Source organism: Sander vitreus, chromosome 9 (assembly GCF_031162955.1).
Source record: "Sander vitreus isolate 19-12246 chromosome 9, sanVit1, whole genome shotgun sequence".
Taxonomy (NCBI): domain Eukaryota; kingdom Metazoa; phylum Chordata; class Actinopteri; order Perciformes; family Percidae; genus Sander; species Sander vitreus.
In genome coordinates this window covers 15834953-15862261 of record NC_135863.1, presented here as the reverse complement: position 1 = coordinate 15862261, position 27309 = coordinate 15834953, and the positions used below count along the sequence as shown (strand labels likewise).

Sequence of the window (27309 nt, the reverse complement as noted above, 5' to 3'; positions counted from 1 at the left end):
GGTGAATTCAGAGAGCTGTAATGTCTTTTCATGGTGTAAAATAAAGACATCTGCACTGGAACCTTTCTAATACAAGAAAGAACGTGGCTGAAGTATATCTCAGGCCCGACCATGGACCATTTCATGTGAGACACGTTCTGATTTCCAACTACATATCTTAGTTTCTCACACACACTAAAACACACATATACAGTACACACCCATAAACAATGCCACATAAGCATGCATTAACTACAGAGTCACCATGGGACCAGCGCCCTGCAGGCTGACGATGGCAAAAAGGGCCTGGATAAACAATCAACACTTCTAATTGAATTTTACAGGAAACAGCTGTGGGGTCAAAAAGGCAAACAAACTGCTCTCAAAAAATGAATGATCCTCACCTCTGAGGAGGACTGGAGGATTTAGCACATGATCTATAATTTACATTTTCAAATTACAGTAGATTGTCAATCTTGGTCTGAGTAAAGAAGATAATTTGACATTAGATAAGCTGGAATCAATAGAGTTGTAGAGTATATACAATAGAGATATGTTCACAATAAACAACATTAACACTTGAGCCATTCAGTTGTAGTCTTCCATCCAGCTATCCTTCTGCTGAATGGTGGTCAGAGTCCACTGCTTTGGACCCAGATTCCTGTTGATCCAGCCGATGTCACAGCTCAGTTGAGGTTGGAGACAGTTCTCGTTTGACCCAGCTCCCAAGCAGAACCATAACATCAGAACAATATCAGTAACCCCTGCTGTGAGGGTGCATTGGAAATGTATACGATCACATCATGTGATCACAAATCTGTGCTTCACCAAGCCAGTGGAAAAAGAGCATAGGAGACCCTGCTGTGGCTCTGAGCAGGCTCCCTGCTGCTGGATACAGCAGCCACATACCAAATACCATAAACCTTCTGACACAGAGGACAGACACTTTACCAATTTACCAGAGGAGTTCACTACAATACAGGACTGGGCCCCACAGATTAAATATGTATTAAATTATAAAGCTGTTGAAACCTTCTTTGCATTAACTGCTAACTTAGAAACTTCATTTTCAAGTGTTTTCCACAACTTTCTGGAGCCTATACCCTCTTTGTGGTTTCCACCCCAAAGCCCACAGCTCTCCACTTCCAAGAAATGATCTGCCGAGGACAGATGCAACCTGAGACATTAGCCCAATTTATAGCACATGGTTGTGCAGAACAAGCTGTGAGGTGTAGGAAACCTCAGAAAACCTGTGGAATATTTTACTCTTGTGTGGACTTAAATATGTGCCAACAGTTCTGTCAAAGCCAAATATGTGTTCAGTCACACTCGGAATAGATCCTGAACTGGCTACTGGCTTCATGTGAACAAATATTTTGGTAAAAAGAAAATTAACAACACCACTCGTAGTGTACACTGGCTCTTTCTATCTCTAGATTTACAGTGAATGACACACCCATGGGTGTATGAATAAATCAAAAACAGAGATCAATGTATGTTCTTCCTCTTCAGCATAAAAGCTTCCTTCTCACTGTTTGTCTGAAACAGTACATCCTCAAAACAGTATTAAAATAAGTATTTTTTTTTTTTGGAAAGTTAGCACAGGAGATAAACATTTCTACTCAGTTTGTGCATATATGTGTGGATAAATATTTTCAGCTTTTTCACGATTTAATGGAAAATAAAAAGTGATCATGTCTGCTGTATAGAAGGTAACATGATGGGTAGAAGTGTTTTCTCTGCTTGCACCCCCGCAGCAGCCAACGCATTGTTCAAGTCACTAGTGAAGCTGAACAGATGCCTGGCAAACAGTTTTTTCCATCCCAGCCCTGATTTCTTCACTCAGACAGCTGGGAGTCTTTGGCCAGACTGATAATCACCAAACACAAAGAATAATACATACACAACCAGAATTTACAGTCACACACACACACACACACACACACACACACACACACACACATATATATATATATCTAAATTATTTATATTTTATTATCTCCAGCTGGTTGGATCAGCAAAGTGAATCTTGGTCCAAATCCTCGCTTTTGTGACAAGTGAAATTGTGATCTTCCATAAATTGAGAATATACTGCAGCCACAATTTTGCCGCTGTGATAAATATTTCTCTATTAATCAAGAGTTTGGAACTTGAATCAAAAAAGTTCCTGATTGCCGTCAGCTCCTGCATCTGGCCTCTCTGCTGTTCGCTTCGGCATCAGCCACAGATGCCAGTGCTTGATAAAGTCACCTCCAATCCAAGTCCGACTCCCTTCCACCTGCTGTTGTCTCGTCCCAGCTCACAAACCACTGCAGTGTTTTCAGCAGTGAAACATTAGCAGCCTCCTGCCTCCTCCTCTCCTGCAGCCGTTTAATTGTTAATCAGGGCGAGAACAATATGGGTGTGTTACGCCACAGCGTGCCCCCACATTCCTGTAGTGCGTTATCCTCTCAAATCCAGTCATGCAGAAGGCCTTTGGCACAGCCAAGTGCCACAATGTCTGGCTGTCTGGGCAAAGCACAGCACTGCACGCTAGGTCAGGGGAGCCAGGAGAGCAGCATGTTGGCACTGCAGGTGTGTGCAGAGGAATAGGTGATGGTGCTCATTGCTACGGTGATTATTTACATTTATTGAATACAGTATCCAGGGTCGTATCTATTCACCAGTCCTTCCTTTTCCACAAGTTTTATTTTCTTGGGAATTTTAATGAGAAGACTAAGTACTTGAATCTTATCTAAACTATTTGACTGAAAACTGTTTTTCTGCCTAGCAAGTACAAGCGGAATATGTACACCGAAATCACATCTGTTAGAGAGCACTTATATGATTTCTAATTTATCTAATCTAATCTAGTTTTCATGTTAGTAACAGAAGAGTGAAATACACTTTGGACCCGATTTTGCACCGAGCGCAATTGACTTTGTACACCGACGCATGTATCATTCCTATTTTGCACCCAACACACAGCGGACTTTTCCCTCAACAGACTCACGTCTGTAAATTAGGGAATGAACTTGCGCTCCTGGGGGCGGTTCAGCAAAAAGAGGAGACGTATTCCGGCGCAAACGTTCAATAGTGCTATATTGCAGTTTCAGAAAACAATTCCGCCACAGAGCAGGAAAAACCTAGTCTAAAGTCAGTGGCGCGTTATTCAGATGCTATTTTAAGGGCACATGCTTGGCCGTAATGTAGAGTGTGCACACCGCGCATACACTTTGCTTCTCTCATCTCACGGACCCAGCAGTTCCCATTTTTGCAACCCATACATAAATACAAGGAAAACTATTACCTTGTTTTACACAACATTTCCATGAATCATGGATGTGTTGATGACATAAATGAGGAACTATTAGAGGACTTAAGGAGATGTGATGTTGAACTGCATGTGCAGATGCCACTTAAAGGAGAATTCCGGCCAATTTTTACGTTAATCTTGGTCGCTATAGCTACGCGAGTACTTTCGATAGAAAAAAACCCGACCCGAATCAGTGCAGGTAACACGGAGAAGCTGCAGCTACATGTACAAGCGTCCCCTGAGCTAAAACGGCAGTTGTTGGGGCAGGTCATGTCACATCTTGAAGTTTATCCCCCCCCTAAAAAAAAAAACAGTAGTGCGGTAGTAGCTGTTAGCTGCTAGCTGCCCTCCGGTGAGTGCGTACAGCCAGATAGCCGTTAGCCGTTAGCTGCTAGCTGCCCTCCGGTGAGTGTGTACAGCCAGGCTTCTGTGATAATCATCCCAATAACAATCCACAGAGCGGCGATGGTGTTGCTATGTCCTCCAGTTACTGAAGGCTAGCTTTAGCTTGCGCTTAGAGCAGCAAGTTCATCTGCCTGTTGCCCCTCTGTCTGTCTCGTTCTTTCCAACTCTTGTGAGGCTAGTTCGTCTGTATACTCGGGCTTGAATAAATAAGGACGACCATCAAACTCAAAAGGCTCTTCCGTGTGTTGTATATCTGCTATGTTCTCCATAGTTACGTTACTCCAAGCTTATTCCCTTGTGAACAACTCCGCTCTTCACACACTACTCTTTACCTTTTCCTGCTACAACTGAATTCCCAGGAGACAGCGCAATGCTACAGCTAAGCTTCAGTAACGCTATTACTGTGCAAGCCACAGACATTGTTTATCCCGTTTCCATGTAGTTACATAGTCACTGATATGGTCATAACCACTACAGTGCTCAATTACCTATTTTGAGGGGGAAATAATCTTAACTTTTCGCTGCGAAGGCATGATCTGTCCTATGCAGGACATCCACCAGACCACCGCTGCTCCATGGATTGTTATTGGGATGATTATCACAGAAGCCTGTCTGAATACACTCACCGGACGGCAGCTAGCAACTAACGGCTAACGGCTATCAGCTAGCAGGGCAAGCTAGCTACCAGCAGGATCGAGACAGGGACCAAGGTAGGTGAATTTAAACAATGTCTGAGTTGAAAACGCATCTTGTTGACACGTAAGGGCCCTGTTCATGTGGCACAGACATATTAATTGTATTTTGTGTCTGGTAAGAGGCACAAAGGCACTCTAAAACTTGCCCCGACCACTGCCGTTTTAGCTCAGGGGACGCTTGTAGTGCGTAGCTGCAGCTTCTCCGTGTTACCTGCACTGATTCGGGTCGGAGTTTTTTCTATCAAAAGTACTCGCGTAGCTATAGCGACCAATGGCCGGAATTCTCCTTTAACCCAAATGCCCCAGCAGCAGCACGGGAGAGGAGAGACAGAAGAGCTGCATCGTCTATAGTGAGGTAATCTCTGTCTGAGGTAATGTTAGGCTACATTGCAAAAATATCACCATGCATTCATAACCTCGTGATTCAGTGAGAGTGAGCCCAAAACATCGGAAAGTATGTTTTTGTGACATTTCTTTATTTACATTTTGACAAAAAGAAAAATCAATAGCAAACGTCAGTCTCCTCGGCTGTAAACCGCTCCTGGCGTGCGCCCATGGATGTATTAAGAGTGTGTGCCTAGCAAATCCGCCATTATAATAGCAATCCGCCATGGAACAAGCGCCTGCTTTTAAAGGGAATGTGAGATAACGCTCTGATTGGTTTATTGCACGTTATGCCCAAACCACACCTATGAGTAATGTAGCTACTTCAGACCAACCCATTTTAGATTTGCGTCGGGCGCAAGAGTCATTTATCCCACCGGTATAATAGCAACAGCGCCCGAGATCCGCCCACAAAGCTACTTGCACTTGGCGTTTGATACTTGCGTTTCAGATCGTTAAAATAGCGCCCCTTGTCAGCTTTGCCTTCTTGTGCAATAGTCATTTCACTTCAGAGTTGAGTATTTTTATTTTACAAACAGTTAATCTGTCACCAGCAGCATATCAAGTGGCTTCCTCAGGTAAGATATATTCGATTTTAATATTTATTTATTTTGAAGAAAGTTTCAAATATATTGATAGACAATCAAACTGTTAATTAAAGGAATAGTTTGACATTTTTAGAAAACCTTGTATTCACTTTCTTGCTGGGAGTTAGTTGTTCAGATTGATACCACTCTCTTGTCTGTTCAGTAAATATGAAGTTACAGTCAGTTAGCTTAGCTTAGCACAAAGACTGGAAATGGGGAAACAGCTAGCCTGGCCCTGTCTAAATGTAATACAATTTGCCTACCTTTTAAAGCTCAAAAATTAAAATGCTGTGTCTCATTTGCTGTATCACCAACATCTGTACAGAAATCTGTGTAAAAACAACATGTTGTTGTTCTACGTGGAGTTAAGTGCAGGACTATTTCTTGGCTGGGCGCTGGAGTCTAGTCCCATGTCCCCAGTCACCATGAGGTTGCCATGCAACCAGCGGATACTCCAGGTCCCAAAATGTTTAAAAAGTATTTCTTTAAAGTATTGAATTGAAACACTTACTTGAGTTGAAGATGGACTTGCTACAAAATATTATGGTTTCATGCTGAGCAACTTTAGGTATCACACACTCTAAATAGACCTTTGAATCACAGTCTGCATTTCCTTCATTTGAGCATATGTTTTTCCTACAATTTAATCTGCTCTTGCACTACTCTTTGTCCCGCTCCCAGTCACTTTGCAAACAGGATAACCGCAAAACGACCCTGCCAATACATCAAACACATAAATCTGACTTGGCGGCGAACAACCTGCCTGCCTCAAATGGCAGCGTTACTGCTTGCTTTATCCAATCCAAAGACAGAGCTCACTCTCCCCTTCTGAAACCCTTCGATACTCTTATTATCGGCTGCTTTTGACAATAACATCATCTGTGATTCCCATCTAGTGCACGAACACTCACTGCTATGAGCTCTGCCTGTACAAAATCTCTTCATTTTCCACTAAAATGTTCTCTACGTCCAACATTCCTCGCTGGGGTTCAAGCTGGAAACAGACATGTCCCCCCATGCAGCAGCTGTGTGTTTGGCTAATTATGCCAATTTCTCCCAATAAGCTAGAAAGAAAACATAAAATAAATCACAGCAAGAATGTACCAAAAGCCTTGCGATCATTACCACACAAACACACCACCAAACCTGTAATCGAAACCAAGCCAGCAGATTTCATCCCACCAAGTGGCCATCAAAAGGCAATCTAAGGGGGGCTGTACTTGAGCCACAAGCTGCCTGCTGTGTTGTAATCAAATCATTACATTCACAGTGGAATTATAAATGGGTTGAACTTTAAAGAGAAAATTCCAGAAGAGGCTCACAACATCAGCAGGCTTCAGAGACTGTCCTGACCTACTGTCACCTTTTAACATCGTGCTGGGAGACACAGGGAAGTTCTCAAAACAAAATGAAGATGGTATAGTTGTATCCCAAGTTCCCAAGACTTCTCTATGAGGTCAGTGCAATTAAAAGAAATGCCTTGTGTATGTCAAATCCTAGTCCTCTTGTATTTGCAACTTTCGGCATGGGGCTTGTAAATCCTTGGTCCTCAACATTGACGCTACATTTACATCGGTGGCTCCAAATGTCTTGTCTGGCCTCACAAGTGGGGTTAAACAGGATGAGCACGTTAACAGGGTCATTATGGATTGCTGTATCAAAATCTCCCCTAACTCGTCTGGAACATAGAGAATCCTTAATACAAATTATATATTTGTTGGCAGTCTTGTAATGTGAGCTGTCAAACAAACCCAATTATGGTCTGGTTATGTGAGATGTAATGTGAGGTGAGCACAAATGCACACACTAGATGACAACAGGGTGTGTCTAGCTGTCCTTGGGCACTGCATTCACACTCCTAAATATTTGGATGGAAGTTTATAATGACTGACCAACTAGTAGGTGGTGAAATGCAAGAGCTTATACCTATGGCTCATAATTTTTAACTTATTTTCAAAGAAACATACCCAGATTATTAGAAGGTAATGACAGTTTGAAGAGATTTTCACTAGGATTTAAAGCCCATATGCACCTAAAAAGTCCTGCAATAGTAAAAGGCTTTCAGGATGAGAAAATGAAAAGAAAAAATTGTGAAAATGCAAATTAGCTGCTATTTATGCGCAAGAGTCTATCGAAATAGAAAAACAAATGTTACAGTGTTTGCAACTCATGTAATATTTTTACAACCAACTTTGTCTCTGGATATTTGTATTGTGGTTTTTATCTGATTTTCACAAATTGTTCCATAATCTGAATAAACATTGATAAATTCACAGAGCAGCAATCATGAGCCCTTCTTTCACAATCACTTCTTGGATCGGCAGCGCTGTGAGATGTATTGGATTAAGGATATAGAGGCTGGAGATAGGATCTTTTCTTGTCCCTCGGGCAGTTCAGGGCCTTTGATCCCTCTGCAGTTGGGCAACTGTAGCAAGAGCTGTAGCCAGAGCCAGAGATCACTGGAGGCCATCAGGGTCCAGCCCAATGGCAGATACAGTAGTCTCCCTTTAATACCTGAAATACCTCTCTTTTTTTAGAAAAGCAAACAGACCACAACAGGAAAATAAAATATTTGCCAGGCTAAATGATGGGCGAGCTGGGGACATACGCAGCAGCCTGAGTGAGAACAGTTGGTGACTGTGGAGCCTTTACAGGCCCAATGGCAGCATTGTGCCAGGGGCTGTCAGGAGGAGGGAGTGTGACGCTGGAATGTGCAGGAATGTTATTTATTTTCACAAACACCACCAAATACCCCCATACTAACACACACGTGAGGGTGCACACACACACACACACACACACACACACACACACACACACACACACACACACACACACACACACACACACACACACACACACACACGATTTAGATGCTAATGTGCATATGTACACATTGACTGGTCTGATGTGTTCTGATCAGCCTGGCCAATGGGAACGCTCCAGCTGGGCCTCTCCTTACCTGTGGTAAGATTAACATCAGAGCTCTCGCCTTGATGTGCTCCTGTGTACTCAGTTCAGAAAGACGTCAACACGCTAGGAGACAGAGGAGGCCGAAATAAAGATCTGCTAAAACATTCATGAGAGTTTCTGCTTTGTTGTGAGAGAGAAAAAAACTAAATGTGCCACTTCTCTAAACAGATGTTAGAGAAATCATAATTCTATTCGCAAAAGATTAGTAATATTTTTACAGCTGGGCGAGGATCTGTGTGTAAGGCTATGTCTATGCTCATGTCTAGACCGGAGCGTGCAATTTTATGAGAGGATCACATCAGCTCTTTCTCTGCGGATTCAGAAAAAAAACCGAGAAACCATTTGCCCAGCAGACAGTAACAGGGCGGATTAACTTCCCACCACTTCTGAGCGGTGGAAGCTGTGTGTCATCACCCTGGCATGTGGAGCTGGTCTGCAGTCAGCAAAAGTGGAAGTCGACTGGGTCTTAGGTTCATGTGAGGAGATGGTGCCAGCTTCCTAGCTGAGCTCCAACTGGGTTAAAATGCCTCTCTCTTACTCACATGAAGGTAAAATGTTGAATAATACTCAACCATAGCCTAAGTTAATTATTTGTACATACTAACATGTAGTCACCGCTGTATGATAGTCACACTGAAACTGCAAGTGTCCTGAAGTTGACCCTGACCATGCTGTTCGAGGGACGGATGCAGAAAGACAATTTCCCTGCAGGAATCATTGTATCATTGTTTCAGTCACACATCTTATTGTATGCCTGCCTGTTGAATGCAGTGTTTGTAAAGCTCAAGTTCCACTCTTTTCATCTGTCGGAAGTCCACAATAATAGTCAGCATAAAGGGAGGTTGGGAGACATTCAGGATGTTCCTGTTACAGGTTTTTTTCTTCCACACAAAACATGCTAGCACACACCTGCAGTCAAACTAATGAATAGATCACTTCATAAGGGGGGGGGTTCTAACTCTTTCTAAATAAGGTGCTTTGAATACAAAATAGCCATCACATGGGAGATGTTCATACATTTGTGATGCTACCAATACAAAACTGATGGCAAATATTCAACAGACACATCAAACTCACTCGCTCATCAGGGACAAATATAGTACATCAGAGTCTGAATCAGCAATTACACTTTGTTCCCAGCTCTCCTGTTTTATCCGTCTCTTGGATTTTTCCCACGCAGAGCGCTCAACATTGTCCCAGGCAAGAGATAAACCTCATGGGAAATGCTGCTCTGGAAATTTGTATGAATGTAGAGCGAATAACAAAGATTTCTAATGTGTAGCGATTGAAGAATATAGTGGCAGTTTAGGAGTTGCAATAATGCAAAAGCACACGTTATCTATTATCTGACTGCACTTTTAAGTAGATCACTGTGGATATGGGATGAAGCAGGAAAGAGAAAGAAAAAGTTGGAGAAAAAAAAATCCACAAACATTTACTCAAAAATAACTGACTGCACACATAGGAGCCATACAAACCAAAGCGTGGTTGTAAACAAAGGACTGAAGCAAGTGCACAGACATCTGTCGAGTCATTGCTGTAATCAGGCCGCTGGGCCTTGACATCACGATTGTGATACATGCACACAGAGGCATGTATTGCATGTTACATCACACTGTTGCATATTGCTGCTGTCAAGACTGAAAATGTCACTTTTACATAAGACAAAGCTTGTTTATTATTTAGGTTAGATTGAGAGCTATTATCAGCAGGCCACCATTATTGGCTTACCACACCGATATCAGTAACGGCATATATGGCACAGAGATGTGGTACATTCATTTTTGTCCTGTATTTTAATGTTTTACTGTACACATTTTGCTCAATTCGTTATATATGTTTTGCTCTATGTATGTTTAATGTATTATTTATAGAAAATGTAATTCTGGTTAGATTAATAGGTCAACATGTTTAACTTTTATCGGGACCTGAAAAAACTAAATTGTTTTGTAACAAATAGGCTATAGCAGCCTATGTCCCATGTAGGACAAAGATGTAATGTACAGGATTAAGGTACTGGCACATGTGTATTATGGCAAATTTTGGATGTACAAATACTGACGTGTAGGCTTCTAGTAAAGTAGCCACACCATTGAATCCCCAGGGGCAACACTTGTTTTCTATACGTGTGCTGTACGTGCAGCTGACCTCTTATCTGATCCCTCTGTATCAGTTGCCCGGGTAGCAGCAACAGTTGATGATGCTGTAGCTGTAGCAGGTAAATAAATAAATAAATAAATAATTCCCCGCTGAGTAGAGCACAGTAGTGCTCATTCAGAGCTAGTTTACTCTGCTACTTCCCATGCAGAGACAACCCCCCCCTCCTTACCTTCTGATAAGCCAGTTGAAGATAGTTGTAGGGGATCCTCCTGTGGAAGTCCTGCACTACATCCTCGCTGATTTTATGCACAGACTGAGTGCCAAGTTTCTCCTCGATGCATGTGTTCATACACGCCGCTCTCCGGAGCAGCACGTCGGTGAAGCGCAGGTCCGAGAAGGTTTCATCAAAAGGATGCTGGTCCTGGCACCTCAACCGGCACCGGACTTTAGTGTGCCGGACTTCTGTGTAGCTGCTGAGCGCTCCCTCCATGTAGCGCACCACATTTGTATAGTCCCCGTTGGAGAATGCCTGCACAGCTTTGTCATATAAAAGGTCGCAAGGCTCCAGGAAAGCTGTTGAGGATGACAACACGACGGTGAGCAGGACTACTGAGAAGATAGCAGCCGGTGAAAAGTTTCCATCCATCCTCTGCTTCGGTTCAGACAGTGAGGAGAGACCGGCGGAGAGCAGACCGAGCGGCTGTCAGTCACAACAACAACCAGCTTCGACTCGTTTTAGAGTCCATTTAAAAAGCTCCTCACAGAGATACTCATGACGGCACCGGACCAGGGCGGAAATAATGTTGGTTTAGTCAGTCGGGGACACACATTTTGTTATGACCCTTCTCTGGCTCTGCTAACTCCTCCCCTCCAAGACATGAATGGCCAAGCTACAATCACAGCTTTTCTTCCAGGCTGCTGGAGCAGCCGAGCGGGGACCCTCAAGGGTCCTTCGGGGAGTCCCGTGGGTCGCCACAAACACCAGTAATACTTTTACTTCACGTCATTTCTCCACACGGTTTTTTATTTATCTGTTAAACAATATAAGAAAAATATTAAATCTCCAAAGGTTCCACTGCAGTTTTGAGGAAACATTGAAGATAAAAGTGGGGGTTCCGTCTCAGGCTGATCAAGTGACTACAAAGATGCCTGAAAAAGAAAAGTTCTTCTGTTAAAACAACGGCATCAAATAGCCTACTAAAAAGAGAGTTTTCTTCATAGACAAAAATGTGCCAATTTAAAACTATTTTGATTAGATTAATAAAACGTTCTCTATGCTTTTTAAGTAGCTATGTGTTTTCCAAGAAAATGGCGCGAGGATAGCTTATTAAGTCAACAACTTTGTCATTTTAATCTTATGTTCTTTTTTGGGGGGGGATGGATTTGTAACATCTGTCCAGAGACTACAGATGCAAATAGCGTTTGTTTATGTGCCCTATCCCTGGTAAATAAAGCAATGAAAAAATAGGCTATGTGGATACTTTCAGTGTTTGTTTTTCACACGATGGTGAGATATACTGTATATGTACAAATACTTGCTGTCTTGTTTTCTGGCAGTTTATTTCATTTAGGGGGTTTAGTGTGAGAGTCAGACACAATCCACTTAAAGGAGACTGTCTCCCTCTGGAGGCTATTTCAGTTATAAGCAGTTTAATCACCCATCTGTTTTAAAACCAACCTCTCGCTCCTCAGACAAATGTAAGACAAACACAAAGACACACACAGGGGCGTCGGACTGGGGGGGGAAAGGGGACCTAATATGAGGAGGGCCCAAAAAGATGCTAGAATAGCTGTGGATGCGGGGAGGGGCCCATAGAAAACGCCTTTCTACAGGGCCCAGAATTTTGTGCTATGCCCATGGACACACAAACACACACACACACACACACACACACACACACACACACACACACACACACACACACACACACACACACACACACACACACACACACACACACACACACACACACACACACACACACGTGAATCTTAAATAAATAAATAATACATCGACATGTTGAGCAACTGCTAACCCAATACTTCTTGAAACTACAGAGGTGATGGTGTGTAGCCAAGCCGGTAAAATCACTTCTTAGAATCCACTAACATACACAGTAGATACTGTAAGCTGCAAGTGTAGACAAATGTTATGTGGGAATTATCCCAAGTATTTGTTTTAATCTAAATTAGTTTTAATTATCACATCAAGCTAAACATTTTTAAATGGAATGTAAAAAACAAAATGTAAAAGCTACTACATTTGAAATAGACCACTAGAGGGCGGTACATGTCATTCTCAGCAACATAAACTTGCATTAAAATACACTTTACTGGCAGCCCAAATAGTCACTCAACCTTTTATCAAAATCCACCTCTACGATCTAATTCCAGTTTGTGCTGTGTGCACCGTTTCTAAATAAACTAAGTGAGTAAGTGAATGTGTGGGAGGATCACAAAATCCTCCCTGTTCAAAAAAGGTTTTGATACTGCTGAGGTTTTAACTTCTTTACTATAAGGACATTTGTGTTTCTATTTGCAAAGATAACAGCAGCGTTTGAATGTGAAAAAGGTACAGGGTATAATGGATAAGAAAGAAAACACATTAAAGCAAAAGACACCTCAGTATGAATGGCTCTACGTGTTTGTACAAATTTTGTAGCATTTTATTGTAGGACTGTTGTACTGGATTGTATTGCAGGTGTTACTGCAGAATAAACTGCTGCTATAATACAATTACTACAAGAAACATAGATCCAGCCACATGTGCTTTTGTTCAGTCTGCTGTCTTTTAGTCCTGAAGATTTCATTATGCCCAGACTTTATTCATTTTATGATATGATGGGCCAAAATGATCTGTAAGTAAATAATATTACGGTAAGATGTAGATCGCTCACTTCGTTGTTTACCTTTGTGGTTGTTGCAGTCAGTAATCAGTTTTAAAAACTAAAAAAACCTTGTTTTTACTCCCACTTCTTCTCTGAGATTTCAGGAAGTGTCTGGGCAGCAGGGGGCCAGTCCCATGAGAGATTCCTACATTAGTTGGCATCCGCCGAGGACACAACACATTCTCCTGCTATTTGTGTTTCCACTAAAGAATGAGACTGTTTCTTGTTTCAGTTTGACCCTGTTCAGGATGGCTTACCTGTGCATCAAATTATTCTGCAATTAATATCTTCAAAGGATCAAATCATTTTACCAAGCAAGGAGTTAATCCCCTCATACTTGATTTATTAATTTTAGGTAATCTTTTCTCTTGTGTAGTTGTCTCGTCTTTTGTATTCTTTCGTAAAACAAAATGTCAAAAGTACATCTACCGAGTTTGAGGCAGCCCTCCTTTTTCCTGACACTGAATCTCAGCTCGGTTTATATAGAAATTCTTACTCCCCTTCCAATCAATTCTGAGCTCACCATGGAAGCAGCTGTGATACCAGATTCCAGTGAATACAGTATGTAGAGGGTAAAGCGACAGCAGATATGAGAGGAAGGAAAGGGATTGAGTGTCAGGAAAACTCTCATTACTGGAGCACCGTTAGTCATTCTATATAATGAGTGTTTACTTTTAGTACTTTGAGTACATGTTGATGCGGATATTTCTGTAAATGTCTACAGTGTGGTATGATACTCTAAGGTTCTGAGTACTTCTTTCACCACTGACCATGACACTGCTCATGTTAGGCAAGGTGAATCATTCACTGATTTGGTAGTAGTCAGAATTTGAGTATAAAGAGTAATTTAAGAAAGAAGGGGTCTTAAGCAAAACGTTAATTCAGTGTCATGAGTGACAGAGAAAACAGAGAAAATGTCACATCATTTGCCTAAAACCTTCACTTGTCCTGATAACAAACCTTCCGTTGAGTCCAAAGATTCTGCTTGCATCAAAAGCCAATGTTTGAGTGTTTAAAACATGACGTTTCAAAGAGGGACTGACTGAACACACATGCAAATATATAATCACAATATGATTATAGTATAAATTAGAAAGACAAGTATTTACCACGTCAGCAGTGATTTATTGAGTTCAACACAAAAAAAATGAAGTGTAACACTGTATGTGATATAATAGAACGTAAGGTAAACCCGAGTAAAGAAAACCAAAACATTTGATTTATTTCAAAATGTCTTTCAAACTGCCACATAATGTGTTGGATAACAATTTTAAAAATAGATGAAAATAATACAAGAACATAAAACTTTAGTCATGTAATTAACATACACAAACAACATTATATTAACACCAGTGTGAATTTGAAGAGCAATACAATGTACAGAAATCTTGCCAACAGAGTGTCAAAACTTTATGTCTGAATAAACTATTAAATCAAGTGTTCTTCATTGCTAGTTATGAAGAGTAACTTTGTGATTACATACTTACACAAACAGGCTGACAAAGTTCAGGACATTTACAGTATACCTGAAAGAATTGATATAATAATATGTAGTTAGAATTTCTGAAATTATTAAAAAATGTAATCCTTCCTTTTATTTCTCTGAATGAAAAAACAAACAAACAGCTGAGAGCAGCAGAAACTACTGCAGTGACTGACGCCATAACAAACAAACACAAGTGTTGTGTTAAAATAGAAAAGCTCAAGCTATAAACTGTGATTTAAAGTCAGTACAAACAGCCTGATCGTGTGTGTAATCATGATCCTGGTAACTGTGTTCATGTTCGATAGGTAATATTTATAATTCTGCAGTGGGACTTTTCCACATCGTAAAAACACAACCTGCTCCAGTTCGTAAATTCACCGCTGAAATTACTGTATCAGGGCCTCTCCTCTGCTCTCCTCCACTAGACGTAGTTTGACTTAGGGTGGGTGGTGGGGATGAGGTGGTTGGAGCTGATGGACCCGGTCTGGGACCCCGAGCATCTCCGACAGCTTAGGAAAGCCCCTCCAGCCATAGTGAAGAGGCCGCCAGCCCAGCTGACAAAGACGGCATTACCAAACTCAACGCTGCAGAGAAAACACACACACACACACACACACACACACACACACACACACACACACACACACACACACACACACACGTTTAGATGTATGTACAGAATCAACTATGTGTGTGTGTGTGTGTGTGTGTGTGTGTGTGTGTGTGTGTGTGTGTGTGTGTGTGTGTGTGTGTGTGTGTGTGTGTGTGTGTGTGTGTGTGTGTGTACCTCTGCAGGGTATGGGATTCATAGGATGTCTGGACAATCATTTTGACATACCAGGAGGTCATGGTCATGGTCAATAAACCTGAAACAAGAAAACACATCATATTTTTCATCAGTGTTTATTTAGATCCTGCTATCTTTTTTTTAAGACACTGCATTTACTGAATATGTGTGTGCAGTTTGCTTATTGTTTTAGGGAGGATTAAATAGTAGAGCTGGAGAATAAACAGAAGAACTACATTTTCCGGGGATTACTTCATAGAACTTCATGAGGTTTTAATTATGAAATGATTAAGGCAATATCTTTCAACTAACTTAATATAGGTGCTCAATTTTTCTTATGTGCTGATGATATTTCTGATCACGTTGCTGCACAAACTAGGTGCTCTCTCTGGTGGCTGTTGATGACTTGCGGTAGTTTAGAGTCTTGATGTTTTATTCTCATTTAGTTATTGTTTTGCATCGGTCTTAGTTATTTATTTCTATGGTTTTAAACAGCTCTTGGGCTGTTTTGAAAGTGCCAGTTAGGTCGTTTACAGGATGAAATCTTTTACATGATTGTATTAGAAATGTCCTGGTTTTTATAATCGCTTAATTGTTTAGTTTTGTGGGATATCTTTCTTGTGTTGTTTGTCACTGTTATTGCTGCCTATCTTGGCCAGTAGAAAACAGACAGATTTTAAATCTCAATGAAGCTTTCCTAGTTAAAGGTCAAATTAAAAAATATAATGTATGGGAACATTATAAGCACATTATATTTGACACATTATCCATTCTGAGTGGCTGTGAAAGCCTGTCACGTTCTGCTGCCGCTGAACACACCTGCAATCAGGAACATGATTCCTCCAATCATAGCTACTGTGGATTTGAACTCAGCTTTGCCGTCCATGAAGCGGGTGCACTTCATTCCCACAGTGGAGACCATCAGCGCCACAGAGGAGAGGAAGATGCTGACCAGCATCACGACCCTGGTAGCCTGGACCTCAGCTAGAGGAGCAGAAGGGTTATATGTTGGTACATACTGTACAGTAAACCTATCATGGATACAATCTGTGGTTTTTGGACAGATCTCTGCTTTCTATAAGAGATTACATAATACTCATATTATTGTACTATATGTGCAGTCTTGTTCTGGTTAACCCTGTAGGCTTAACCTTTGAACTTTTTCACCAGCTCATAATAAAGCTGAAATGAAGAATATAATTCTACAAAATTGGCAGTACCTTAATTCTAAAAGAATAAAAAAACAAACTCCTATATGAATATCAGACATGCCATAAAGAGAGATGAGGTCATTCCTAAGAGCTTACACGACAAAGACGCACATCAGGCTAATTATAGTAACTATTTGTCAGTGGAAGGTATCTCACCAAGCAGCGTCTGGTTTTTAGAGGAGATGCAGATGCGATAAATAAAAAATAAAATAAAAAATAAATAACTTACGTGGCAGCTTCAATAGGTACTGGTGAAATTCACAGGTTGTTCTCACATTGCCACTGCAGGTCATCCACAAGCCCTCATAGATGCGGTAAGTTTTGCCCTGGTACTCTTTCTTCCATTCAACCATCAAAGTAGCGGCAACAGTGGCCGCGAGACCGATCAGTGCGAGGAAGTAACCGAGGAGCTGAAGTCCCGAGCTGGCCATGTTATCCAGATAACAGCAGAGCGGGAAGAGGTCAATGAATTAAAAAAGTCTGATAACTTGTTTGGAAACTTAGCAGAGAAAAAAAAAATCTAAACGCGAGTAGAAGTCGTTGAAGCCACTAGTCGACTGCTCTTACAGACCGTTATACAGTATGCTACATGCGCTCTCTGCAGCCTCTATTTAAAGTCCAAGGCGCGTGACGCATGAGATCTCTCCTCCATCTGCAGTGGATGATGGGAAGATTTTCTGATCGAAGTCTTTTCAGTTAATACATTGCGGTAAATACAGACTATTCTGAAGAAATAAAATCTGATTCAACATCAGTAAGTTTAGGCTGTGAAATGATTGCCTTTCCCCTTTAAAGTGTATTTTAGTTAACTTGACACAATAAGAGAGAGAACCCCAGGTCACACACATCTCAAGGATAACACAATAAAGTCCAAGACGTATTTCCATTGTGGTCCTTGATGTAAAGACAGCAGTGATGCAGGAGTCCAGGTGCCATAATCATAATACCATCATATTCAGACAAAAATACAAAATGTATAATCAACAATAAAATCTACATTAAAATCACTCCAAATCAGAACATCAAGAAAAAAACATATAGCCTACCCGAATAACATACAAATGAACTAAAAAGATGAGCTGACACTTTCAACTTACCATTATGTAGAGGAAGTATGTCTGTATCCTCAAAATGATAGAGGACAAACTTTAGCCAATGAAAAGGGCTAAACCTTTATTATAAACACGTACATTTTAATAAAAAGGTAAAACTGACTAAAAATCACACACAAAAAAAAAATCCCTGAAGTGACCTTCCAAACAAAGAAAGAGGCAGTTGTTCCCGTCTTTATCAAAAATCACTTTCAACTTACCTTGTCAGTCAGAGACAGTTACTGCAGCCTGTAAGCAACACTTGCAATCTGATGTTTACACTCACAATCGTATTACAACTGAAGAAACAGTCTGAATCTCACACGATCACAAACGTTCTTATAGTTGAATCAACATGTATCAACATAGCCTCATTTAAGTAAGTAACATTAATACCACAAAGTGTGTCCATTGGCTCCCTTTTTCTATGGCGGGCATCCAGTGGTTATGTGGAGTAAAACCCGTGTGCAAATTTGAGTGGCAAATGAAGGAAAAGTTTTTAATAAGTCATCATTGCTCACATGGTTCCCACTTGCAGCTTCGCTGGCCCCATTAGTTTTGACTACCAAGAAGGACTCATACACCCGGCATGTAGAGCGGATGAACACATTGTATACATTGTGTTAAAGTTACTATATGTAACTTTTAAATGTTTCTGAAACAGTGTAATTTTTCATCTGATGATCATAAATGACCTGTAACAGGAATCGAGACTTACAGTGAAAAGAACGCTATTTTTATATAGTTTTTATTAATGCCTCTGCCCAGGTCTGATTTTTCCGGCAAAGGTGCAAAACGATTTACGGCAGGTAGACGTTAAAGGTAAACATTCTGTCGGGTCACAGATTTCGGAGTAACAACGGAAAAGCCTGTGTTATTGTATCCAGCCAGGTAAAAGGTGGCAGGAGATTTCTTTATAGGCTTATCTGCGGTAGTTATTGCTGATACTGGGGCAGGGCCACAAAGAACAACTAAAAGCTAAAAGTAAATGATTGTAAATGATTCACATACGTTCCCGAATTGGCCCTCAGGTATTAAGTCTATTTCATTCATAAAATAACTTTACAATGCGCGATGTGGTTGTACATCAGTATCCTAGATTAAGTTACGTCCCCCTTCCATTTAGCGCGGACGTTTTATTCCTTTTAGTCCGTGTTTGTGTTGGCCTACTGTTTTCTTTTCCATTGTCCCCCTATACTTATGTAAAGCAGCTTTGGGTATCATGAAATGTGCTATATAAATCGAAGTTATTACTACGTTGGTTGCTACAATAATCTCTTAATGCTTTGGCTCGTGACACAGTGACAGTGATACCCAGTTTAGCTTATGATACATCCAGAGTAGGGTAAGTTACCGTATGCATCTGTAACGTATGCTCTTATTGTAAATGAATGATTTTCTGTCTGAGCAAAATAATCATCGCAACTGTATGACCTCCCATTAACGCTAACTCAGTAATCTACAGTGGGCAATACAGCATCGTAAAGAAAAGATCTTTACGACAGCAGGCGTGGTAAAAACACTACCACTTTTAGTCAAATCACTCAATTTAGGACAGAGCCTTATGCAACAAGTGTCTATCATTACACATTGAGTTTAATGTAAATGTCAGTACAACAACAACAACAGCCACAACAGCAACAACACAAGAAACAAACTGACAAAAACTTCAGTAAAAGAGGTTTTTCACCTCAATTGCTCAATTGTCATTCCTTTGATACAGCAGCAAGCTTGTGTTTACATACAGAAATGGTCTTCATTTTACCCACACAATTACCAAATTATTTTACCATATTTGGTGAAGGGGATGCCAGTTTGTAAACACTCTGCATTTGCCTGTTAGATGGGATCAGTGTCCACCCTTTCCTGGAATACGCCTCCATCAAAACATTGTGCGGCAATTAAAGTCACAGCACCCGTCTGAATTTGCCTAAAACAATTCATTATGTATCGCTCCCTCACAGGCACTAAGTTTATTTATTTCATTTTTTCACAGCTATTTGTTTCACTTTATAGGTCCGCTCGGGTCAAACAAAGGGTACGTAACAAACACTCACACCTACGGGCAATTTAAAGTTACCATTTCACCAAACTTGCATATCTTTGGAATGAGGCAGGAAACTCACTTAGGCACAGAAAGAACACACAAAATTAATTTTAAAAAAGCCCACGAAGTCCTTAGTTCATATCCCTGGATTTGAACTAAGGACCTTCTTGTGGTCACATATGCACCACTGCCTGCGTTCCGTGTATCCTGTACCCTGCTGAATATAGTTTCTAGTCACTGAAACAAACTAATTTTACCACAAAGACCAATGTGTTATCTGATATCTGATGTTGAAAATGGTTAAAAGTGTAATTGATCTGTTGATGTTGCATGTAATTTCTGCAGGCACTTGTTTGTTACAAACCCTTCCTTATTCATGCAACTGTGATCATAGTTTAAGTGAAAAATCCCAGTGAACTGGGCCAGTTGTTGAGTCTTAGTTAAGCCGAATACATCAAAGAAAGTCTGATTATTTTGGGGTTTGTGATACAAGCACAAGGACAAAAAACTGCAAAAAAATGCAATATTTGCAACCAAAATTGAATTAGGCCTTCACATTCCCATTTAGCTGCCAAAAAAAGCTGTTTCCCATGAATCTCCGAACACAAATTATGTAAATCAAAAGATGAAGAGGTCACAGAGTGTGTGACAGAGTGTGTGTGGGTGTACTTTAGTCTGTAACATTAAGTATGACACTTTTTAAAATGAGGGAGGGGTCACAGTGTGTTACAGTTCATATTATGGAAAAGTTAGTCAGCGTGACTATGATCATGTCGCCTCATCAGTGGATACACCCTATAGACATGTAGAGTCAGAGTCTCACACACACACCCACACACCCACACAGACACACACACACACACACACACACACACACACACACACACACACACACACACACACACACACACACACACACACACACACACACACACACACACACACACACACACACACACACACACACACACACAAAACATGTTCGTAGTATGATCAACAAATTATGAAATCTTTACAAATTCTTACCCCAAAGACTGTTTACAGTAGTAAACATATTAAATAAATCATGGATATCAACATAAATCTAAACTGCCGTACAATTGGGACAAAGACAAATTAATTTGTAGGGATGGAAATATCGGTCGGTCAGTCCACAACTTTGGTCCAGACTGCAATATCACAACAACTATCAAATTGACTGTTGTAAAGGTTTGTACAGACATTTACTGGTTACCAGAAGATGAACTGTAGTAACTTTAGTGATCCCCTGACATTTCATCTAGCACCATCACATGGTCAAAATGTGTAAACACTTTGGTTTGTGATTAAATACCTGCAAAACTATTGGCATTCCCATCAGCCTCAACTGCACTTTGTGTTAATCACTAATTAGCTAATGTTAGAATGCTAACACGCTAAACTAAGATGGTGATCATTGTAAACATTGCTCCTGCTTAGCATCAGCATGTTAGCATAGGCATTATGTAGAGGAATTATGTCCCTTAAAGGTCCCATGGCATGAAAATTTCACTTTTTGAGGGTTTTTTTTAACATTAATGTGAGTTCCCCTAGAAATGGCGATAGGTGTAAACCAAGCTCTGGGTATCCTGCTCTGCCTTTGAGAAAAAGCTCAGATAGGCTGATCTGGAACACACCCCCACCCTCCAATTTCTTATACTGCACTGTAACTTTTTTGTTTGTAATTTTTTTTTATCGTTTTTAACTGCTCTTTAATGTCCTATGTAAAGCACTTTGAATTGCCCTGTTGCTGAAATGTGCTATACAAATAAAGCTGCCTTGCCTGTATCCTCAAAATGACAACAAGTTTAGCCAATGAAAAGGGCTAAAATGAAATTATAAACATGTACATTTAGGTAAAACTGACTAAAAATCACACACAAAAACATTTCCTGAATTGACCTTGACAAAGAAAGAGGCAATTGTTCCAGTCTTTATCAAAAATCAGCAGGCAGGTTTCCTGTAACAAATAAATGTCTGGGTGTTTATGTGGATATGAAATGGCCACATAAGTGAAAATGTGTTGCTTATGAAGGCACAGTGCAGGTTGTTTTTCTCAGGAAACTAGTCCTTTGAGATCAGCTGTAAACTCTTAACTGTTTTCTGTCAAAACGTTGTGGCCAGTGCCTTGTTTTATGCTGTGGTACGAAGCTACAATGGATTGGGGTAACAGCATTACTATTAATTAAACGGGAGCAGGATTGCTAAACTGCAGATGGAACACAAAATCTTTTAGCCGTTTTTTTTAATGCAACGAGCTGTGAAAGCTGTTGTTTACGCACAAGTGACCAAACCAGTTTTCCCTCTTAAGGTATCTAAGCTATTCTTTCATCTTCTATCACATCTATCAGCCTTGGCAGGAAGTAAAGACCACACAACAAACACTTAACACAGACACACTCAAAGTTGTCCTTTTGGGAATTGGAACATTACTTTCTACACATCGATTTACAACTTTGGGGTGATGCGCTCCTGTCAAATTTAATTCAATTTTCTTATTTTTTCTTTTTATTGATTAGATTACAGGAAAACTGGGCGGTAATAAGCACAGTGGATATACAAATGCTGACCAAATGTTGACTGAGCCCTTTTGAAGAGTTCAGTGGTTACACAGCAAAGTCAACACTAGTTAAATTACTCTAGCAGACACGTTTCACTGGAAAACAAGTGCATCTAATTTACAGTAAAATTACTTAGTATCATCATAGTTCCCTGTAAAATGACTTGTCCTGCCACAGAGGATGGAGGTCCCCTCTTTCTCATTGTCTGACTTCTCTGGATTTCTGTAGTGCTGCCTTATGCTTCCCATCATCCTCACACAAAAGGAGAAAGTCGATATTGGGAGGAGTTTCAGTGTAATCTCAGTTGTGGCAGTGAACCATTGGAGTTAATTACACCCACATATTTATTTTTCTAAGTTGCTAAGTAGAGAGGACAGAATCGAAAGTAAGTTAAAGTCATGTGGCTTTCTATAATGTCTAAAAATACATTTCTCAAAGGGGACAGCAGCCAACTGATGCTAGTTGAAAAAAGCTCCTCAAACCCAGATCAAGCAAACCCTACATTAGCAAAGCCCATAGACAGTTATGCAACTTGCAAAGTGCTGCTGAAGCTCTTGAGGATGTCGCCATCTAGTGGCCTTTCTGAGCAGAACAACCACCAGGAGCAGGTGTGACTGAGGACACAACTGAAGACACCTGTTACAGACTTCAGTGTCAGTGTAGTAGTTTATAGTTTTGGTCATTTATTTACAACTATATTATTATTTACACAAATAATATATACATGTAGTATCTATTGTATACCGTATGGTATAGATTCTATACCATATTTGCAATACGTATACTGCAATACTTGCAATGTTGTACAAACAGTCAATCAATGTGTAACCAAGTCACTCAAACAAGTAAAGTTTTGACTGTACAGAAACAGCCATTCTTACTCGGTTCTTTTAATTAATGTAGTGACATTATCTCATTCTCACTTGCCAGTAAGCCTTTCTCACATAAGGAAGGTTTGCCTTGTCAAACAATGGTGTAACTAATAACATTAAGGATGGCTACAGTCCAGTAGGTGTTTCAATGCAAACGCTCTGGTACTATATATAGGCTACAGTACACATGGGCATTTCCTGCAAAATCACATCGCCTGGTTTTACAAATATAAACAAGGCAAGTGTTGTTAGTGTGCTTTTGAAATTGTGTAATAGTTTTTACTTTTATTTACTGTGTGGCTGGGTTGGTTCAGTGGGTAGAGCAGGCCCACATATACTTTGAGGCTTATGCCTCGACGCAGCAGTCCAGGGTTTGAATCTGACCTGTAACAATTTCCTGCGTCTGCCCCCTCTCTCTCTCCACTTTCTCACCTAGCTGTCCTGTCAAAATAAAGGTGGAAAAGCCCAAAAAATAATCTTGACTTTTTAAAAAAAAAGTGTATTGACTTTATGTATTTTTTATGCTTGTTGGTTGGTGGGGATTCACTCAGTTCAGGCATTCATAAAATGTGTTACCAGAACAATATTAAAAATACAAACTCACCAGAGGGTAGGCAATCTTCTTAGTGACTTTTAATGCAGAATAAAATGATGTAAGGTGCATGGAAAGTCATGATAAGTTCTGACAGAGAGAGATGTTTTACATTAAACATGTAAAATCAAAGTTGGTGCAGGTTTTTCCTGACCTTAGGGTCCTCTAAGGTCAGGGAAGCAATGTCTTTGAACACAACATTTTCAGCATTTTAACAGCATGTATTGTATGGTCTTTTGCTTAAAACTGCAACTGTACCAGTTGATCAAGAACCGAAAATAAGTTCAGTAGTACTGTGTCCTTTTGTGCAAGCTATAACAAAGCACCCGAGGATTGCCTTGGCAGGCACACAAGGGTGACTCCCTGCGAAGATGGGCCTTGGTGCTTCTCTGAACCAGTCCGATGTCATTCCTGCATCAGGCACAGCACAGAGCGCCTCAGGGCCAACGGCCTGCTTAATTTATACACCTCTCTATGAATGTTTGCTTTTGTCAACATGCCAGCATTCAGGAGCCCCTACCTTTATGCAGCTTTATTTCAACCTTTACAATATGACAACCACTCCTCAAGGGCTGTGAGAGAGTCATTCTACACTTGATTAGGTTCATACAAGAAGTTTTGAGAAGGGGAAAGTTAAAAAGTGTATAGATGAGATGCCCATTATATATGACCACACATATAAGTGTCATGCCTCTTGCATTGATATTATGGGCTACCTCATATCAAGTGATCGGAATTTACTAAATGTATTCACAGACTCATGTTAGACCACAAGCTCTATTCTGCAAATTCGTTTCTGTGATTTACATTTTTAACTGCTGTAATGATTCCCTCCCACTCAAAAAAAAGACAGCTTAGCGTTCCTCTGTTGAGGGTTGGATCAGTTGAGCGTCTGACAAAATAATTCTACCTCAACCGGTTTTTCCTGAAGATGCGCCCCAGGCTTCATCAGGCCGAGAGAGAGAGAGAGAGAGAGAGAGAGAGAGAGAGAGAGAGAGAGAGAGAGAGAGAGAGAGAGAGAGAGAGAGAGAGAGAGAGAGAGAGAGAGAGAGAGAGAGAGAGAGAGAGAGAGAGAGAGAGTGTGCGCACTGAATAAAATGACTAGTGCTTTTTCCTTTAGTCATATCAGTGTGGCGGAAGCGCATGTTTTTTTTTCTCTCTGCGAAGGATTTACATTTAACCTCCAGTAAATATTTATATAATAATATATAATATGTATGACAGAAACCTCCAGTATGTAGGGTAATTGGTAGTAGCTCTCTCTCTCTCTCTCTCTCTCTCTCTCTCTCTCTCTCTCTCTCTCTCTCTCTCTCTCTCTCTCGTAGTGGGTGTGTCTTCGTGTCTCAACACGGCGTGCAGCAGTTGATAGACAGCTGCACTCACCTTTTTACCTGCCAGGTGAGAGACGGAAAAGACATTCAGTTCTCAGAGTTGATTTCACTCGGTGAATGCAGCAGCTCGTTCATCGCTCTCGTGCACCGTGAATGATTGGATGACAGGTGAGTTCAATAACCTGTCAGTACATATTGTTCTATTTTGCAACACTGTTAACAAGCAGTCCTGCTCGTTATGGTGGAAACACCTGTTGGGGCTGCGGAATGAGAGTGTCGGCACACAGCGTTGAGTCAAATGAATAAACTAACATATTAAACGAGTTTGAGAACACGAATCAGTATTTGCTCGCAGTTGTGATCTACAGGATTGTTGTGTGTATTTTGTGATGCAGCCAGTAGGCCAAAAATAAGAGCACGCTCAAACGTGTGGGCCTAATAATGACGCACTAACTGTTGATATACAAAATAATAACTTATTTTTTTCTCTTCGCAGAATTGTTTTACGGCGTTTCTGTTACCCGCACAGCTGGAAACTTTGCCTGGGAATTTGTGCTTAAAAATTTCAGTCATTGTTTCTGGTCGTGTGTGCAATAATGTGCATCCGAGACCAAAGAAGAGAGGTGCCACACTGGAGGTTTGGATGGATTGTTTCTGTTTGAGATTGACTGCAGTTTTCAGGCTGAGGTACAACATTGAGCTCTGCTTTTGATAAGTTTCTTATGTTTGTAAAGAAATTGACAGCCAAACGGATGCCAGCTTGGAAAACTGCTGAGGTCGGCTGTCTGGAAAGCATAGCCAACACCTGCATCGTCATTGTAGAATGTGTCTGTGTTAAAGCTGCATTGGAAATGACAAGCTACCAGCCAAATATTGGTAGACTGTACTCTACCTTTTTGAATACATCAGCTGTCTCATCTGAAGAGCATGTTATTTTAAAAACCCAAATACTAAAGCCACCAGACAATCCTGTCTGATTTCGAAACTTTTTAAGCTCCAAACAGCAGCAGCAACTTTTCTGGTTACGGAGGTATAGCTCCCAGTTGTTTGGTTGTGACATATCCCACTGAAGGCATGGCAGTGGTGTTGCCACATGCAGACAAGGCCTCAGTATGTCAGGTATGTTGGTGAACCAGATCCACTCAGCCGTTCTCAGATGATGGGTGTAACTCTGTACTTTCCTTGACTGGCATGATTTATAAAAAATGTTGACAATAAAAGACTACCCGACACTACGCACACGGAAATTATTTCACTATGACAACACTGAGCACATGATTGAGTATAAGAGTCCAAGATAAAGAGATGAAATAATTGGTCCTGGATCAAGTATTTGTTTCATTTAAAAAAAATAAAACAATGTTGCAAATTACCTTATGCTTTCAGTGAATGTATACTTGTGTATCTGTTCCTACTGAAATAAATGAGAAACAAATGCTTGTACAGCAGTTACTGTGTATGGAACGGTTTTCTTTTCTCAATAGTCTTGAATTAGTGTAGTTAATATTTGCACAAACAGCTGGAGGTCTGTACCCGTAGTTTAAACAGGTTTTTTTTTTTTTTTTTCAATAGGTTCCCTTTTGTTTTGTATTGCTGAGGTGCAGAGTATACTTGTGTGAATATTGACCAGCATTACCTGCGTCAATACTGGGAACAGGTGAGTAAGACAAACATTCAGATGACCCTGGGTGTCAGCCAACTTGGGCTCAATTTAAAATGTAAGTATCTTTTGTTGCTTTTGCTATGTAGATTTGCTCTGGGCCAAAAGTTTCAGCAGGTCAGTGGCTGGAGGAAGAGTATGCAGCTGAAGATAACACAATGTCTTCGTGGCTGCTGTGGGCAGTTTGTCTTTCTTGGAAAAGCTTAAAACCTGCACTACAGGTAGACAGTGTGTCATCTTTATGATTCGGTGACATTCTGAAAGTAAAAGTGGAAAGTGTGGTATATAAATAACAAAGAAGCCTTAAGGTATTTCCTGAAGGTTATTTGAGGCCTGATCCTCTCCGT

At 40.6% G+C, this 27309-nt stretch overlaps 2 protein-coding genes and 1 long non-coding RNA gene across 3 annotated transcripts in view; 1 reads left to right on the top strand and 2 right to left on the bottom strand.

Moving 5' to 3' along the window:
* Window positions 1–11652, bottom strand: part of p3h2 (prolyl 3-hydroxylase 2) — a 65127-nt gene extending 53475 nt beyond the window's left edge. Inside the window, exon 1 of the mRNA XM_078258907.1 lies at window positions 10648–11652. Coding sequence (XP_078115033.1) covers window positions 10648–11064 — 417 coding nt within the window. The 5' untranslated portion in view covers window positions 11065–11652. The remainder of the gene's footprint in view (window positions 1–10647) is intronic.
* A 2758-nt stretch (window positions 11653–14410) lies between these two features.
* On the bottom strand, window positions 14411–17384 carry LOC144523383 (claudin-19). The gene is made up of 4 exons (XM_078258906.1): window positions 17020–17384; window positions 16399–16563; window positions 15580–15658; window positions 14411–15376 (listed from the first exon to the last, which is right to left on the bottom strand). Exons 1-4 carry the CDS (start codon window positions 17219–17221, stop codon window positions 15214–15216), a joined length of 609 nt encoding a protein of 202 aa, XP_078115032.1. The 5' UTR covers window positions 17222–17384; the 3' UTR covers window positions 14411–15213.
* A 7998-nt stretch (window positions 17385–25382) lies between these two features.
* Window positions 25383–26537, top strand: LOC144523384 (uncharacterized). The gene is made up of 2 exons (XR_013502495.1): window positions 25383–25470; window positions 25799–26537. It is a non-coding gene; the product is annotated as an uncharacterized LOC144523384 (long non-coding RNA).
* The last annotated feature ends 772 nt before the right edge of the window (window positions 26538–27309 follow it).

Coding starts and splice junctions, on each gene's coding strand:
- LOC144523383 (XM_078258906.1), bottom strand. CDS start 17,221: ATGGCCAGCTCGGGACTTCAGCTCCTCGGTTACTTCCTCGCACTGATC. Junction 16,564..17,019: donor GTACCTATTGAAGCTGCCAC/GTAAGTTATTTA, acceptor CTGCTCCTCTAG/CTGAGGTCCAGGCTACCAGG. Junction 15,659..16,398: donor AATCATGTTCCTGATTGCAG/GTGTGTTCAGCG, acceptor TTCTTGTTTCAG/GTTTATTGACCATGACCATG.